This window comes from Mesitornis unicolor, unplaced genomic scaffold (assembly GCF_000695765.1).
Source record: "Mesitornis unicolor isolate BGI_N332 unplaced genomic scaffold, ASM69576v1 scaffold3844, whole genome shotgun sequence".
Classification (NCBI taxonomy): Eukaryota; Metazoa; Chordata; class Aves; order Mesitornithiformes; family Mesitornithidae; genus Mesitornis; species Mesitornis unicolor.
The window spans coordinates 599-19,895 of record NW_010177909.1 but is presented as its reverse complement, the minus strand read 5'-3'; the positions used below and the strand labels follow the sequence as shown (position 1 = coordinate 19,895).

The 19,297-nt window shown below is 44.5% G+C and overlaps 1 protein-coding gene across 1 annotated transcript; it reads left to right on the top strand.

Moving 5' to 3' along the window:
- Nucleotides 1-6,437: 6,437 nt before the first annotated feature.
- On the top strand, nucleotides 6,438-19,145 carry LOC104538909 (putative beta-lactamase-like 1; the record flags this gene model as incomplete). The annotated part of the gene is made up of 6 exons (XM_010182270.1): nucleotides 6,438-6,473; nucleotides 10,537-10,681; nucleotides 12,106-12,215; nucleotides 14,067-14,224; nucleotides 15,851-16,098; nucleotides 19,040-19,145. Coding segments are annotated over exons 1-6 (803 nt in total), but the record flags the coding sequence as incomplete, so codon positions are not given.
- Nucleotides 19,146-19,297: the final 152 nt, after the last annotated feature.

Sequence of the window (19,297 nt, the reverse complement as noted above, 5' to 3'; positions counted from 1 at the left end):
GTATGGGAGAGATGTTGATGAACTGTAATGGGTCCAGAGGAGGGTGGCTGAGATGGTTAGAGCTAGATCACAGGACATACGAGAGGAGCTGGGAGCTGGGTTTGGTCCAACCAAGGAGAGAAGGCTGCGTGGGATCTAACAGCATCTTCTACTGCCTGAAGGGGCTGGAGAAAGGTCAGAGCCAGACTCAGGTGCACAGGAAAAGGAGAGCGGCAATGGGTACGTGTTGCTGTATGATCTGACATATAGGGAAATTTCTTGAAAGTGGACAAGCACCGGAACAGGGTTCCAAAACTCTGTTGAAAATCAGGTGAAATGACTCCTACCCTTGAAATAAGGTTTCCTGTTGTTTCTTGTGAGGAAGATTAGAACCTTTCAGTTTTCAAACTGCCTACAGGATTCCCATATCTTTGCTTGACTCCATGAAAAAAAACCAAAAACAACAGTATTTCAAAATGCTTAAATTTGCACTGCCAGGCCAGGCTGTGTCTTTTTAACATACTTGTGATTGCGCGTATTTTTCTGCCTTACCTGTGAAGGGAAACCATCATTTCTAAGGGACTTTGCTAGAGGCAAGAGGTGGATTACTAGAGCTATGTCCTTCATTTAGGAATAATAGCCATTAAACTCCTTGTTGCTATGGGGCTGCAATTTCCAGAGGCGATACCCATTATCAGAGAACTGGCTGCTGGCAAGCAGTTAATGAGAGAGCTTTGAAATGGCTCAGAAAAAATCCAGCTTCCCTGCAGACTTCTGAGACGTGTATGAAAAGGAAAGGGAGCCAAAGCTGGATCCAGCTGTGACTGGCACAGGCATGGGGTGGTGGGAGCTTCACTATGGTTCCACGAACTGAGGGAAGCCCCTTTCAGACCCAGCACAGGAGGGTTTTTTGCAGAGCTTTAGGTGTTCTGCTGGCCTGTGGCAGGTCAGGGCTCTCTGCCCTTATCCCAAACCCCTTCCCTGTGGCCCGAGACAACACCAGCGCCCTGCCAAGCCGAGAAAATATAAAGGTGTCTTTAGGCCATGAGAGAGCACACATGAGAGCCAGGGTGTGGGGTGTGAAGGAGTTCTTACACCAGAGTCATTCTTCTACTTGGGGTGGGGCTTTGGGTCTCTTCACTGTGACTTCCCAGCAGCAGAGAGGAGCCGTGAGAGCAGCAAATCCAGCAGGATGGAGAAGCTGCACACCCACACATCAACCCAGCATCTCTTGCCAGCACAAATGCATCTTACCAGACTACAAAAGGGAAGTGAAGGAAATGCCATAGTCCTCCTGTTCCTCTCCATTGAGCTAAATCTGCAGTAGATATTGCAAAGATGCTTGTACAGAGGCATGTGGTCAGGCCAAATCCTCAGGGACAAGCAACTTCTCTGAGGCACAAAGCAGCTGGATGAAAAAAGACAACTATCATGCTTTCAGTTTTATTTTCTCTTTCTTTGTGTTGTGAGAGCACTGATGGGAATTCAAATTCATCCTTCCCTTTCTGAGATGAGAAAGTCTTCCTCTTGCTTTCTGACTGAGGAAAAAGAGAGGAAACCCAAAATATCAGGGCTATGCTGCTCCCTGGCAGAGCCTGGAGGGATTCCCACCGTGACTGAATGCATTTGAGCATCTCACTCTCACATGAGGTCTTATTAACAGTCCAAACACACTGTACATCACAGATCCCATGCTAGCAGTGGTCCTTCTGGTTGTACGAAATTCTCCCTGAAAAAGACATACCTAAGATCCCTGCTTGGGATACGAAACTTTTTTTATATACCTGGAATTGCAAAGTGTAAATGCAGTGTAGCTTGGTGCAGCTCTACAGAAGACAATGGAATGTCCCAGTTGCCATCGTTATGCTCCAGAAAGTGGAGGGAATTTCCCAGTGTTTAAAAAAAACAAATAATTTCAGCTTCAGTATATATAAACCATGAAAGAAACGGATGACACTTCGGGGTGGGGAGTAACAGTTTCTGACTTTTCATTTATTTTCTAGCCTCTAGCATGGCATTTTCATGTTGGAACCAAGAGGGTTAGAAATATGGGTTTTCATTGAAATGGTGGACACTAATCACATGGCTCAAAACCTGGAGATTGAGGTAACTGTCAAAGATCTCATAATGCACAGTAGGCAGTATGTAGTTTTTCAAAGGCAGAAAGGTACGACTGCCTCACCTGTGTTAATGACCTGCAGACACTCAGTAAGGTTGTGCCGTCTAGGACATGTACGTTTGCTGTCTGTGTACAGTTCGAGGAGCAGGATATTCTTGCATCAACATGTGGGCAAGTTGAAGAAAACAGCCTTTTCTTTAAATGCATTAAATGCATTAAATAAATCAAATGTATTGAAAGGGGTTTACTCTTGTCAAGAGGACTGTCTGCTTCCTAAGTGATGGGGAGTCTGAAGGTGGAGGCAGTAACACAGCCAGCAAGGCAGAGACCTCACCAGCCAGGACCCAGCCCCACAGCACCTGAGCGAGGTGACCAGAGCAGCACCAGACATCACGGCCAGGTTCAAAAGGCTCCACCACCAGTGGAGTTAGTGTTGATGAGGCAGGTCCAAGGTCAATCCACACGCCAGGGTCAGTGGAGTCCATGGCCAGGCATGGGAATGGGCATGGCTGCACTAGGGGCCAGGAGTCTGACAACATAGGCAAGGACTAAACACTCAGATCTTGAGATTAAATGCAGTGCTTTGGGCCAAGGGGCAGGGTATGTAGGTGGAGGCTTCAGATGGGACTGGTCTGGGCCATTCATACTCTTAAGGCCCTGACAAATCCTCATGGAACATAATGTAGTATATCTCATACTGTAATACAGAGCAGCATTCTCCATTTCTATAGACTTTTGTTTGATTTTATCACAGATCTGTTGATAAACAGTTTTTCAATAAATTCCTAAATCCTAGGGTCATGGGATCATGACATGTTAAACAAAAGAGTAAAACCAGGGTGTGTCCATGCTACTTATTTTGGAGAAACCTTTTAGAACAACAACTGTCTCTGATATTGAATATTTCTTCTGAGGTTTCTGACTCTTGCTTTCTGAATTCCTGAGTCGGGTAATGGCAGCAAATGGCAATGCTGGCCACCCCCTCCATCGCCACCTGAGTTCACACTGTTGCTAGCATGCCTGGATACAAGAACGTGCAGCCAGAGCCCATTTGGCACTCTGCTCTATCTTTTGACTTTCAAAGCTTACTTCCACCATACAAAACTATCAAGAAAATGAACCAGCTGGTAATGGGACACAAAGGCTGACAATGGTGCCCAGTAGGACACAAAGAGCACCCAGTGGGACAGCAGAGTCCCTGGCTGAGCTCGGCAATATGGGACTGTGAAAGGGGGAAGATCCCCCTTCACCCCCGTGCTGGTTCAAAGCCTGGTGTTGAGAGCTGGGCAATTAGAGCTGCCAATTGCTTTGCCTGCTGCAGCTTCTCCTTTGTCACTTCTGAAAGACTGACAGCCCAATAACGAGATGATAGAGGCAGCTGAGCCCATGTCCCTGAAACACACTCACCGCTCTCCCCAGCAGACAGAAAGAGCCTGGACTGTTCATTCGAGAGCCTGCTTCAGTTCATTTACTAATTCCTTCTTTCCCTTTAAGCTACTCATACATCAAGACCTGATTCATCCACTCAGGCCATTTCATTTGAGATTGTGCAAGTATTTTGGGTAAAATCTCACCCCGACAACTTCTGTTGGTTTTGAATCACCAGATAGATAGAGCAGGAAAAAAGGCATTGCCGCAGTGGGATAGGGTCTGTTTAAGCCTGAGCTTCTGTGTGCATTTCACTGACCTACTTCACAGAGATATGATTATTCACCGCTTAGTCACCGGCCCTGTTTACTTTGTAGATAAAGGAATAGCTCAAAGGTGCTTTTTCTCCCTGTCTAGGAGCCAGCACACCTTTGAGCACAAAAACACACATCAGTTCCTGCAAGCTAGCAAAAACAAACCTTGACAAGTTCTCTGTACAGGGGTGTCCTCTGAATCAGAGGCCTGGGCAGCAGCTGGGACCTTCCTGAAGACCTCTAGGTACATCTTTTCTTCCTGCCTGTGGCAAGAAAATGGCAGGGGTAGCCTTCAAGGCATAGATCTTGCAGAACAGTACTAGAAAAAGGCAAATGGAAGAGCTTTTCTTTAGGCATATGTGGTGAGTTAGCCTTGATTAACAGCAGAACTCCCACCCAGGTGTCCACTCATTAACTTCCCTCAGCAGGAGAAAATAGTTTAAAAACAGGAGAAAGGAAGCTCATGAGAGAAAGACAGGGAAGTCACCAATTATTGTTGCAGACAAAACAGACACAATTTGGGGAAAAGCAGCTTCATTTACTGCCAGTTAAAATATAATATAATTACAAATTTGGGTAGTGGGAAACAAAAGGACAAATATTAAACCAGCAACTTTCCTCCACTCCTTTTGCAGCTCAATTTCACTCCTTCACTCCGAATGCCCCTACCTATTCCCTGCCCAAAAGGGGTACAGGGGTGATTTGGAGCAGGGGATCAAGGCCAATACAAAGTGGTTTCACTCTGTCATTCCTTCCTCTTCACCTTTCCTGTGCTGCAGCCCAGGATCTCCACAGACTGCAGTCCTTCAGGAAATCTCCTCCAGTGTGGGTCCTCTGTGGTCTGCATTTTCTTCAGGAATATCCTTTTGCCCTGGAGTGGTTCCCCCATGAGCCACTCTGTGAATATCTGTTGTGGCATGAGTCCTCCATGGGCTAAAGAGAATATCTACAGCACCATGGAGCATCCCCCTCCTCTGACTTTGCTGTTCCTCTTTTGTTTCTATCTTCCTTCCTTCCTTCTCCCTCCATCTGGCATTTTCTTCACTTTCTTAAATATGTTTTCACAGAGGCATCACCAGCCTCACTGATGAGCTCAGCTTTGGCCTGTGGTGGGTCCCTTACAGAGCTGACAGCACAGGACAGCCTTTAACCTCTCCCCAGAGGCCACACCTGCAATTGCCCCCACTAAATCCTTTCTGCATATACCCTATACATTATGGCAAGCTATATCACCCAAAGTCAGTGACAGAAAAGGTGATGGGAGAGGAACTCAAGGAGGAGAATATTGAGATTGTGGAAATGCATGAGGTGCCCAGCAGATTGCTGCAGGTGGGAAGGGGTTGTGTGTGTGGGAGTGATATCTCTCACTGCTGGTTTTCAGTTTCTCTGCATTACTCCAATGACAAAGACTGTTTCTGTGCAGAGCTGGTCAACTAATTGAGCTGCAGAGATCCTGCTGGACATTCTGGCTTACTGCTCCAGGAACAGCCTGCCCAGTGCGAAGTGCCTGTGATTACGGCGGTGCATAGCTGGCTCCAAACAAGCTGGAAATGGAGAGGGATGCAGCCAGACTGTCTGTCGGAGAGGCCCAGGGCACATACAGCTCTTTGCGCTGACCTGCAACTGAGGGGGTTGAGAAGCCTAAAAAGCCCTCAGTCATCTGTCTGGTGTAGTCATTTCAAATCCTTCTGGGCTCCTGAGTACTTCTAGGTCAAAGCTATTTCATGGATTGGCCTTTGCAGCCTGGGGCTGTGTCACTTTGCTGTAGCTAGTGCAATGAAACACCAAATCTTTTTGTGTGTAGTCACATATGTGCAGTGTATGTTCGATCAGGCAGCAGGGAGGACAACTGCTCTTCACCTTCCTGGCTGTGGCTCTCCAGGTCAGAGGGATGCTCTGAGAGGGCAGCCCAGGAGGGAGAGACTGTCCTGGAAACCTGCTCATGATGGAGCAGGCACAAGCTATTACCCTTCTTCTGCTGCATTTTGAGGTTTCTCTAAGATGGGACCACTCTCTGAGTCAGTGGAAGGCCATTCAGTTGCAAGGATGGACTGAAAAACATGGAAGTGAAACTTAGGAAACACTGCTGAGCTAGGAGGAACTGAGACTCCACCGTGGTTGTGGGTACTCAGGTCCTTTTCTGGGGCAAAACACAGAGCTCTCGGAGAGAAGGTCAAGAAATAAGGGAATAATGAGCAAATTGCTGCAAATCTACAAAAACTCTGCAAAAATGGAGTGAAAAGAAGGAATGGGATGACTATGTAATATGTAAAGAGCATGAGCTACCTACATGTGCACTTCTTTTTTTCTTTGAGGGAAGATCACTGCACAGACTGTGAAGGGAAGCCTGGGAAGGTTGGTAGCAGGGACAGAAGGAAATAGGAGTTCCCAGAAATGAGGATCAACAAAACTATGAGGAGCATAATCTACTAGAATTATTAAGGAGGTTGTCTGAAGCTCTGTTCATGAAAATTTGGGCACAAATCTGGGGCACAGGCACATAGCTGCATAGGCTTCACTTGAGTATTTTGAGCACTGTCAGAGCCTGGGCCACTACTGAAGAGAATACCCTTACCTGTGAAGATCTGAAGAAGGCAATAGGATGGCAGGACCCTTGAGGTGCATAATATCCTTGGATTTGGTGCATAACTGGGGCCATGACCATGTCGTTCTCCTTGGAGAGCATTTATAATGTACTTTACACTGTAATGGCAATTCATTACTAGCATTTCCAGCTCAAAATGTATTGATACCCTCTTCCCCAGCTCCTCCCCATTTTTCACTCTGTATTGTGTGTATTGTTTGAGTCATGAAATCACCAGCAATTCTCCCTTTTGGTTGCATCCCTGGACAGATGCTGAATTGAGAAGGGGTGAGGCATGGCCGATTAATCTGCTCTCAGAGTGGCTGACTGTGGGGATTAGTGCTTCAGATGCACTTAACATCTGCAGCACTGAGACAGCCCCAAATTCATCAGCACTGGAAGCTGGAGGCTAGCAGCAAGGCTGGTAAGAGCTTTTATGGGGGGTTTGCCTATTGAATTGCCGGTGCCAGGTAGAAAGACAAGAGGGAGATTTTATGGGAGAGGTGGCAGTCGTGCCATTATCTTGGCAGTTTCCAATCTGTCACACAGCTTCTTGGCTGTGTCTGTGATTCCCAAGACTAGGGAGACTGGTGTTGGCTCTGTAGAGGGAGCAGGGCTGAGATGCCAGGGAGAGAGAAGGCACAATGGACATGTGTCAGCCCTGAAAGCCTCAAAGCTCCAGTTCCTTGGGCTTGGGAGGTGAGATGAGGATGCCCATGGGCACTGCAAAGTCCCAGAGCTTGACATGTGACTTTCCTTGCAGTAAACATAAGGTGTTGCCAAACCAGAGGCAGAGATGAAAGATGTTACTAGGGACTTACCTCATGTGGTTACTGTAGTTTATCTCTTTGTCCAAAACCAGTCCCTCCCTGCTGGTCTGTTTCTCTGAGCTTGGCTTTGTTACTCTGGGCTTCCCTCCTCGCTCTGACTCCATTTCTTACTGCACTAACTTTTAATTTCTCTTCATCACAGGGTTTTATGAGCCTTTTGTGGAGACAGGCAGCACAGGAGGTAAGAAGAGACTTCTGAGCAGCCATGGATGGGTTACAGCTGCGGGTAAGACTCACTTCATGCAAATCACAACCTTCCAGCATCCTTCAGTGTCCCCAGCAGCTAAAGGGAAAGAAAATACCAGCTTCATCTATTTCTAGTGAGCCTGCTAGGTGGGGATGACTCCCTTGTCTACCATTGTTGAGGAACTCCAGGAGGCTGCTCAGGATTAAGCCCAGAGAGTGCCTGAGCCCTTGGCTTAATCTCCCGCAGCTCCTCTTGCTGTGAGCAGCCCAGCCTGCCCCCTCCTAGTCCGCCTGGGGACGTTTGCTGCAGGCACGCAGGGACTGTCCATCTCATGAGTTAATCGCCTCCTGTTTGGATGTCAGCAGGAGATGAAGCTGCTATAAATAGATTGCGAAGCCCTCATGGTTTCAGCTGTGATTCACACACATGGCAGAGGAGCATTAGGAAGAATTAACGTTCAATCTCTCGGGCACTTTCCTGAGAGCAAATGCCGTTCTGCCCCTATCACTTAATCTCCTTTCCCAAGGGAGGTCAGCAGCACTTTCTGGAGGATCTGAATGGGTCAAATGAATGGGGAAACTCGGAGCAGGACTGTCAGGGAACTAAAAACGGCCACTTCAGCCAGAGTGACCGAGCAGCACCTGCCCATGATAAGCAGCTGCATTTAGGAGCATGGCAAGGTGCTCTTCTCCCCCCGTACTGGGACTGAGATTGGATAGGGTGGTTTTGTTACGGCACACACAGGCTGAGATGCCCAACAACAGCCTCTGGGACTGACGGCTTCTGGTGATGGTATGTGCAGGGGACAGGGGCTCTTTCTGGCTCTCTCTGGTGTTGAGATGTGTTTCCATCTAAGCGGCTTGCAGGGTCTGTGGTTGTCTGCCTAGGTGTGCACAGCAGGGCAGGACAGGGTACCTAGGTGGTCTATATGAAATCCCCATTTCTTCGCCCTAACATCCTATTTTTTCAAAGCTCAGGGGAAAAAATATAGCATAGAGCTAACCTACCCATAGGAAGCTGTGTGCACTTTTTCCTGCATGTGTTTACATTCATTTGCATGTGTCTAAATGCTTGGTAGCCTCCCTCCCCCTGCCTTGCTGTGTTTATGCTGTTAGCAGTGATGGTGACTGAGCAATGTATGTGAAATGGAGAAACCAGCTAAAAGGGAGGTGAGACCAGGCAGGTCCTGGAGTGGGAAGTGTGAGGAGTCTGTTTGTAGGTGTCTATCCATCTGTTTGTCTGACAGTCTCCTAGGTACAGGGAAGAAGAGGTATTTTTCCTGAAAGGTAGCTTAAAGGGTAGAGTATCTCCTTAGGGTGATGAATATCCTCACATTTTTAAATATTTGGTGCTGTCAAGAACAGAGAGAACCATGTCTCTAGTGTCATAGCATTGCCACGGTTTCATTGCGTTGCCAGTAGATTACTGATCAGAGAATGAAAGAGACACGCAGGGCACTCATCATCCACAAGAGGTAAAGAGGAGTTTGGAGTAAAGGATAAGAGTTCAGTGTTGGTATATTTGGTTACTCAGTTAGTGGTCTAGGGAGTCTGGACTTCATATATCAGGAAATACTACTTTCATCCTTATCCTAGGGACCCAGGAATTGCTCTATGCAATGTCCTTCAGCATAAACTGAAGCCTGCCAGGATGGGGGTGATTAAAGAGATCTCAATACACAGGCTTCTCCTTGTGTAGTTGTGATCTCCTGCCTACTAAAGCACTGTATGAGGTTATGACTAGATGATCTTTTGAGGTCCCTTCGAATCCCTAACGTACTGTGATTCTGTGATTCTGTGTATATCTAAACCAAGCTGATTTTGATATCAAAATGTCATTCCTCTGTTTTGGAACACATGTCACTTAGTCTGATAGCTGGAATATGGACTGCATGTGTGCTCTGGCAGGTTCAGGTCTGAGTGGGTCTGCAGGCATCTGTATGGTCTTAAGCCATCCTCGAAGTCCTAGTTATGTTATGGAAGAACCTGAAGTAAGCTGCCTTCAAGAAGTTATGTGAGAATGCTTGAACAGGCTATATGGCTTCAGAAATCATTGTGACATATTTCTGTTACAGTACAGAAGGTGGAGTTGCCACTTGGATTTTCTTGCCACTTGGATTTTCAGCTGGGGCTGGATTCCGCAGTTGGATCCTTACAGAGTCACATGCAAGCCTGGAAGTGGCTCTGCAGATTTCCTTGTGGCGAGTGACAAGGCTCAGCTTACTTGCAGAAGCTTTTGCATGAACTATCCTGTATCTCAAAAAAGAAAAAAAGGGCCATGTGGAAAGGGAGTCTTTAAGTCTGTCTATCCTACGAGGGAGTCCAGACAACCTGAAACAGCTTTGGAATGTGGACCATATTGGATGCAAATGGCAGGCCATATGTTTTATAACATTAATTGCCAAACTTTCAAAAGCACCCTATTGACCTCCTACAGTCAGTGAAAGAGCACAGCTCATGCTTAGACACCTAATCATTTGTCATCTGTTCCTTGTTTTTCTTCAACATTTATATGGTAATATCACCAACCTGGATGGCCTCCAGTGTTGTGAGAGCTGCACAAACCCAAAATATTAGCCAGTTTTCCAAAACATGGCATCTGCAAATGCCAAGCTTACAGATGGTACATGATATGATGGGAATTACAGGCATAAAATAGAAAAGTAAGGGCAGTACATGGTGAAAAATTCCATCATTCATCTATAAAAGCTGAATCTGCTCAGATGATCTGGCTGATGGCTGCCATGAACAGATGCTGGACTTTGGGAAAAAAAGGTTGGAAAGTAATCCAGGAATAAGTCATGATGGTTGAGAAGGGAGGAAACGAGAGCTATAACAGAGAATCCTGCCGATGAGGGTCACGTGCAGGGAGTGGAAAAGGCAAAAAGAGTGGATGGTTTTCTTCTACAAAAACCAACAAGGCCAACAAAGTAAAGAGAGTAATGTCTTGCAAACCTCATTGGAAGACAAGAAGCCATCTCTGGTTTCAGTTATTTCAATGTAGTCTGATATGCCCAGCTCTGGTGCTGCCATAGTACTGGAATTAGTCCATGTCAGTGCAGTAGCTTTATTGTCAGATGTAGTGTGCATCTCTCACCTAGTTTGTATGCATGAAAGGCAGTTTTCTCTCTGAGATTGTATCTTTTCTGCTTCCAGCAGGCTTCCAGCAGCCGGAGCCTCCTCAAGCTCACTGTTATGGAGGTGAAGCGGATTCATGTGTTGGTCATCTTCCTCTTCCTGCTGTCTGTTGCAATGACGGGCTGCTTTCTGTGGCAGTACAGCCTCCCCAAGGTGGAGCCCAGTGAGTAGCCATCTTTAAGCTTGGCACAGAAATTTGTGAGATAAATAAGTGCCTTTGTCCCTAAGTGGGCATTTTTCCCCAAAGAGCATTTCCCCAAACAGCACACAAATTTGTCTCCTCCTAGCTGTTGCAAGGACACAGAGGAGGTGAACACTGGGTTGATGGAGTAACGTGTAATTCTGCTGGTGTCCAGAGAAGCTCCATTACTTCTGGTTAAGTGATACGCCAAGCAGATACTTTACTTTACATTCTTTGCCTTTTTCTTTAGCATCCTGTTGCAATAGTCACTCCGATTTAGAATGACTTTTATTTTACACCTTACCACATACTTCAGCTTATGGGTTTGCTTCCTTTCCTGTTCTCCTAATCTTTAGATCTTTGAACCAGCTCAATCCCCTGGTATACACTAGAATTCCCTTATGTTTGTTATAGAAAACTCAACAGATAGATAAACTCAAGGCACTGTATGTGCGAGGATGAAATATATACAGTGTAACTGGATCAGAGTTTTAAGTAGCCCAAAGTTGACATAAAATCCACCATGAAGGTGCCAGAGGTACTTCACAGACCAATGTCTGAAAAGATTGCAGACCCTACACTTTTATCACAGAGGATCAGAGGCTGCCTGTAGGCTCTTGTGTAACCACCCTCATTCATCTCAAAGTTTTCAGAGTGCCATTTCTCTTCTCATCTGTATTACTAATGCTTCATGCCCAGTTGGTAAGCAAAAAGATAAATATGCATTTTGTTTACAACTTACAGAGCAAAGGAGCTGTGTTTATGAACACCTTGGGATCAACTGGGAAAACAGTGCCTCCAAATACAAGAGTTCCCATCTTTCATGGAGTTTAAAGACCTTTGCTTACCACAAAAATTTAAGATTTATCTCTGGCATGTGCAAGACACAGCTAATTCAGTAGACAGCTAATATACTAGGTATGCAACCTATCAACTGTTGTTACAGTGTTAGATTGCAGTTGGGACTCACAATTCATTTCTACATCCACTTTCTGAGGTTACAGTATGCATAGGGCAACTCTGTCCTCCTGAACACAGACTCAGACTTTACGCTAGACATGGATAGGGCACTTTCCTGGAGTCTAAACCCACTGTCAGATACCCTACAGAGTCTTCTATAGTCTCAGTTCCTTACTCTTCCAGGTTGCAGAGTCATTTGAAGCCTATTGCAGCTCCTGTCCATCCTGTGTCCATCCTATGTTGGAATAAGCAATAACAGCACAGGGCCCTCTTCAAGTCCTGTTTTATGTGAGATAGAAACAATTCAAGATTTTCTCTTTCCCATGCAGAAGTATCCTTCAGGTTTGGACAATACAAGCAAGAAAGCTGGTGCTGACTGCCTGATGAAGTTAAAGCTTGTTAGTGAGTCTATTGGAGTCTCATCTGCTATCTGAAATCTTTTCCAGGCCCCTCTGTGATGGAAGTGAGATCAGAAGGTGTGCAGATGTGTCCCCGCTATCCTGAACCAGTGCCGCTGGACCACCCAATCCCCATTCTGAAGGACGCTCTGGAGAAGGTCTGTGAGGAGAAGGGAACAGAGGGAGACAGAGCTCATGACTGCTCTTCTGGAGGTGTAAAGGGGAGAATATGTAATTTGCCCCTGAGCATCTCTGGGGAAGGAGGTGGGGAATCAAGGAGATGGAGAACATGTGAATCTAGAAATAGGTATATAAAACTCCTTCACTGAACATACAGATCAGGTTGATAAGCAGCTATCTTATCCAAATGTAAGGTATGATGAAGATTATTACTTGTCCATCAGAAAGCCTGGAAAGCATACATCGGCACACAGTGATGGCTTTTGGTATCTTGTCTGCTATTAGGCAGCCCTCATGTCCTGGAACGCAGGTGACTCATGTAACTAATTCCTATTCATCAGTGACTTCTAATCCCTTATCTTATTGCTTTACTGGCTTTCCCCATGCCACCATTTAAAAATTAAAAATCTACCAATAGGTGACCTCAAGGAAGGAAACAGAGTGGAAGGAGAAGAGGGAAAGGACCTACATTTGAATGAAAGAGAGTCCTGCTTTTCCTCAGTATCATATACTCTCTCTGCAGTTTCAGTACTGTCTGAAATTCTGGTGTGCTCCACTTGCAGTGAGGAAATACTGCAGCATTGCCTTGACTATATGGACCAAAAGGACAGCCATGTCTGACAGGATACTCCTGGTTTTGTAGACCCCTATTCTATAATATAACCTCTCATCTGTCTCTTTCTTATGAGTAGTTTAATTGGTCATAATAGAAGCTGTCCCATGCCTCTGATCATTCTTTTTACCCTTCTTTGAATCTTTTCCAGCTGTAGCATACTCTTGTATGTGGGAAATAAGTACTGTATACAGTATTCAAGGTGCAGGTGGATCAGTGATTTATACAGCGATAAAATGATGTTTTCTGGTTTATTTTATGTTACTTCTCTAATAAACCTTCATTTCTGATTTACATTTTTTGCTGCCATAGGGCACTGAGAAAATGTTTACAGAGGAGCATCCATCATAGCCCTAAGGTCTTGTTCTTGAGTGCTAATGACCAGCTCTCTGCCCATCTGTGTGTATGTGTTGTGAAATTAGGGTTGTTTTCCTGCATGCACATCACTTTATCCACACTGAATTTCAGTTGCTACCACTTCACATTCACTTTTATAAAGTCTCTGCTGCTGTCTCTAGGGTTACTGTAGAAAGGTATTTTATTCTTCAATTAGGATAAGTCAGAGAGATGGGCAAATGTGCAGAACATCGAGTGTCCATCAGAGAGTAATATCCCTTCTTTGTGCTCCTCAGAAATTAAGTATCCAAGCACTTCTTTGAAGTAGCCTGGTGAAACTATTCCTATTTTGCAGATGGAATAAGACACAGAGAATGCATACAGTAGATGCATCGGAAGACATAGCTCTTTGAAAGGGGCTTAGACACCAGCACCTCAAAAGCGTATCTTCAGATGCCCTTAGATTTTGCACAAGTCTGTGAACACTCTAATCTACACTAAAGATTCAGCAATACCTGAGACAAACCATCATTCTGTGCCAGGCCAGGGATCCTCAAACCAGGACTCTGGACAGTACCAGATGAGATTATATTGCACACAGGGCAGGACTTTTTCCTAGCCCACAGAAGCTTGAAACTGGACAGTGACATACATTCATGCATGAGGCTTAAGGAAACATTTCTCTTCTAAGGGTAAATACTTCTGCTTACCCTACATTTTCCTCAGAAGTGTCTTGCTAGTGGCTAAATTTGGAAAATATCACTCTCAGGTGCTTGGAAGTAAGGAGGGCTGATGGTCTAGCTCTTCTACTGCCTGTTATCAACTAGATGCATTATAAGACATTTCATTTGGAAATTCATACTTTCCCATCATTCTCCAGGTAGATCTGATGCTGCGCCAAAAGATTCACCTCTCTGGTCTCCCTGCCATGTCTGCCATTGTTATATACAATGACACCGTGCTCTGGACAGGCAACTTTGGGAAGAAGAATGGTTCAGACCCCTCCTCAGTGGTGCCCAATGAGTACACTATTTACAGGTAAGACCAATGTATCACAGGCATAAGAGCTAGAAAAAGAGCAGATGCACATATGGAGATCTGATATCTGGGAATAGAGCCACTGTCACAAACCGTATCTTCTACTGGCTCAGGTCCACTGTAGAAAGCTCTTCTGGGTTACACTGAAATTTTGTGAGAAAATGCTTCAGCTAATCCCTAAACTATCATATGCTTGTGGCTTACCGAGTTTTTTCTTAGAATTTTTTTTTTTAATTTTTAATTTGATCAGACAATATTATAAATTGGAAAAGTTCTGACCATCCTGAAGAACCTTAAAACATACTACTCCCTACATTTGAATGTCTCCATGTTTGAGAAGACCTACGGCACAAATCTGAAGGCTGAGAGCTAGCACAGATCTTACGAGCAGCAAAGAGACAGTAATACAGGATTAAAAAAAAAAAGGTCAGTCTAGCAAAAACTGGGGCTTGGGAAGAGTATCTACTGAACACATAAAGTAGGCCTGTGTGCTTAGTCATTCTCCCAGGGAAGTCAAAGCCATATTCGTCATTAATTTTCAGATGAAGACAGAATCAATCCCTTAGCGTGTGTTAAAAAAACCAGACAAATACAAAGGAAGAGTTTACTTCCTTCATAGATCTGTTTTCAGTGGTTTATATCTGTGCTAGATATGAAACATATGGGCTGCACTCTGGCTATCAAATGTTGTCCTTAGAATCAACAATTCTGGAAAATTTCAGCAGCTGTGATTACCTCTTTTTTCCCCCTGTGTATCATGCATGGTAAAATCCCTGCATAGATCACCTCATGCTATTTCTTCCAGCATCATAGCATGGTTTGGGTTGGAGGGATCCTTAAAAGCTATCTAGTTCCAACCTCCCTGCCTTTGGCAAGGAAAGGAGAAACCATCCCTGGGTTGGCTTAAGCCAACCTTTCGGTTAGCAGCTGAATGTGCTAACCAACTGTGCCACAGAGACTTCCCCTCAAAAAAATTTATTACCAGGTGGCATCAGTTATGGTCAAAACTATGATGATATCTGGTTGTCTTCAAAAATCTGACTTTTGTTCCTGATTGATGAAAATGTTCTTAGTAAATGCTTTAACTCTAGGCTGTCTTACTCCAGTCCAAGAATTTCACCTCTAGCGGCACAATAAGAGTGCCCCTGGCTATTCCTCTTAAAGACAGCCCCATTTCCAAAAAGCAATGAAGTAGAACTGGAGTCCTATTTGAGAAGACCTTTTTAAAATGTGACTCTGTTATGAAGCCACTCAAATATGAACAGTGAATATGAAATGCAAAAATTTATAGCTTTTTAACCTTAAATTTCCAATAAACTTCTTGGAACTTGTGATATTTACTAAACAATAATTTACAAAATATGTCATCTTATGAATACTAAGTGAACAGAAAAAGTTCTGTAGTCCATTGCACTACTGAAGGTTATGTTGCAGTCCATAAATACCCGAGTTAAGGATATTAATGCAAGCTTATTACCTGCATTTTATCCATTCCTTTCTGAATTAGCAAAAGCGTTGCAGGTACAGGCGGTGGGTCATCTGGGTGATCTCATGTACTGACCATCTTCCCTCTTGATTCATGGGTTTCTTAATTCTTAATTTCTATAAATGTTTGTTCCTTAACAGAATTGCCAGTGTCTCCAAGATCTTTCCCACCATTATGTTGTACAAGATGTGGGAGGAAGGAAAAGTCACATCTCTTGATGACCCATTGGAACGTTACGCTCAGAACTTTGTAATTAAGAACCCTCTGGGAAGGCTCAAGGAATCAGAACAGAGATACACAGCAGATGGGCTGGTTTTTGTGGAAAAAGGCTCAATGCCACTTAAACCATCACCTGTTACCTTGCGCAGAATGGCCAGCCAACTCTCAGGTGAGACACTACCTGCTTGTCCTTTGCCCACCACTATGCCACTTGGAAGAGACCACAGGGAGAACAGACCATGTGCCAGGAATAAAAAAGGTTGTTGTTGAGGCCATTTCCCAGTGTGGACCCTGCACCTTTGCACTTCCCAGAGGTCAGGTAGGACTCTTGGCAGCAAGCTGGCAGCTGCTTCATGAAGTGCTAAAAGGAAATTCTTGTCCAGGCCGCCTGCTAGGAAGGAGGCCAAGCTGCACTGTGGTCTGAGGAACAGTTTTTCCTGTGCAAGGTTAAAGTGTATTTCTTTTAACACAGTAGCATATCCTGAAATCAGGTTCCAATTGCATAACAACTTTCTGTACTCCAGCCAGAGTGCTCTCATTTTTTTGAGATGTGGAGTTGAGGGTCAAAGTGGCTCCAAACCTCTTTGCTTTGAATAGATAGACCTTGATTGCTGAGCTAAATTTAGCTGTCAGTGTGGTTCCTGATCTGGGATTCCTGAGCTATTATTAGCTTTGTACTTGCTGGCAGAAGAGTATTAATCTGCTGCAACCTTCATAATTAGTTAACTCTTACATTAAGTTAGAAGGAGCTCACAGGACTCAGGAGAACTTTAACTTTTCCTAGAAATAAAGCTGCTGGTACTTGACTCAGAGATTCCAGAATTTAATGGCCAAAAAGAATGTACTGATATGTCATGTGAGATTAATATTAAACTCTGCAGCACCTGCATTATTCCAGATTGGAATGAAGGCCCTAAAATTAGGACCTAAGATCAAAATAGCAAGTAGGCAAATTGTAGTACCTCAGGACAAGGTACAGTATCACCTGAAGCAAGCTGGTATCAAAATAAGGGTTCCCCAAAAAGGAATGATGTAACTGAAATCTGGAAATAAAACAAATACCCCAAAGTGCCCAGTCACACCAGGAGGCAGAAAGAAAGATGTGAGCACAGCCCTGCCCAGCCCCTCTCCCTGTGGACAAGGTCTTACTCTAGCCTTGAGCATCATTGCTAGATGTCCTCAGGGGCACCAACTCTGCCTGGTCCCCTCTGCCCCTCAGGAGCATCTGAAGCTGCTCTGGCTGCTCCTTGCAGGAGCCGAGGCTGCAGCTCCCAGACCTACTGCAGTTCCCTGTCACCTCATGAGGTATGGGGCATGCCCTAAAAATACTTGTCAGAAGCATGTGGTCATAGCATAATTGCTTGTAATGTGCAGCCACTCCATTGCTTCCATCACTGTGCTGGATTTGTGCCCCAGCTTAGCTCCTTTTACATTCCTATGTTTTTCTTTTTTTAGAATGTGGCCCAAATTTCCCAGACCACACCAGCAGGGCACACCAACCAGCTTGGACTCTGACAATTTAGTAGGAGAAGCACAGTTTCAAAATCCCAACTGAAAATCTAATACATGTTGAGGTCACATGTTACATTTCCTGTCTGTCAAAAACCAAAAAGGAGTAAGTTCTGCTTCGCTTCAAGATCAAAGACACTGCATGACATATTGTAAAGTGTTTTTCATCTAAATTCTTTCAGTGGAAACTGATTTGTAATATACCCTCATTATCTGGACTTTTCTCCGTTGCATATTACAAAAGTAACTCCAAAGATTTTTCTTCTCAACACTTGATGGGTACATTGCTAGAGGGAAGCTCCAGCTTGTTAAGACTGTGATTTTCAAATATATGTGAATGACAGTGTGAGATGCTATCGTAAATTATTAACAGCATGCTTGTCACATCAATTAGCAGCCCATGAGGTATATAAATCAATGACTGTGGATTTTCTGTTATGCTCTAGCATTCTCTGGTTTATAATTTCTAGTGAACCTCAAGAGAGACACTGCACTGCTGGCATGGTGCTTGTGAACAATGTTTTCTTTGCTGCCATTGTGGCAAGTAGGAAATGAAGGAGCCCATTGTCTACTGAAAGGTGCTCAGTGCATCTTTTATCTGGTTATTAAGCTGCACAAATAACCACAGACCAGAAGCAGAAAAAGTGCTCTCATTCCAGTTCAAATCCCAGGGTCAGGCCAATTGAGAAAGACATGTGTTGCTGCTACAAAAGAATAGGGCCTCATTCAGCTTTGCCGTGATTGAGCACATGCTCACTGAGCAGACGATTGCAAGTCATTTTTCTCTCATGTACCCTTCCTGATTTTCTCCTAACCTCTAAATCAAAGTCAGCTGTAAACTGCAATGAGGATTTCATTCCAAACGTAATCCAAACGTAAGTTCTGGCAAACTGTAGATCCTGTGCAAAGGAGCTGTGGCATTTTAAAAACTTCTGGCCAGAAGGTTTTTGGGAGTTTATATTCAGTGTTGCAGAATTAGAAGTGAAAAGAACTTCAGTTTTCCTACATTCAGAAACTCTGAATAAATGCTGCTAAAACTAAAAATATCCCAAACCCCTAAAAACAATTTAGGCCAAGTCTGTCATGGTTCAGAGAAATTCAAGCCCCCTGTAGCAAGGCATAAAGAAGAAAAACCTGCTTAAAGGGGCTGTTGCATACCTTTGTAGTCAAGGGAATACAATCACATGTAAATACAGACGGGGACTTCCCCAACCCCCACTATGCCCTTCTTTTCCAAAATACACTTGGGGATACAGAGTTTTTTAATCATTCACCAAGGTATTTTTATTGAAATGTAGAAACCTAAAGATGGTGTTGGGGTAGGACTTACACTACCCGGATCCAGTGGTCCATGATTGATTACTTTGTCCTGTGGTCCAGCATGAACAGATCCTTGCAGCACCTTTGCTGTGTTTACAAGGCACATGTGTGCATCATGATTGTTTCTATCTTGCCATTGTATCTTGCCTTTTAATCACACTTCACCACACTTGTTTCTATCTTCCCATTGTATCTTGCCTTTTAATCACACTTCACCACACTCAACGTTTCCTGGATCATGGTTTATCTCAACTTGTTAACTTCTCTTTTCCATGGCACAGGTCTGCCCAGGAGGCTGCGATCTACCAGCCTGCTGTGGAAGGGCAATACTCAAGACGCTCTAGCTCTCCTGAAAGATGATGTCTTGGTTGCTGACCCTGGGACCAGGTCAGATATATTCACTTATGAGCTTTTAGTCGGTGTTTGTGTTCTTTTCCACTGGTATTAGTCCCATCTGCTAATACCCCCTGGTCTCTGTGGCCAATGAATAAAAGACAACCATTCATAAAGGAAGCTTCAGCCCCCATACACCTGTCTTA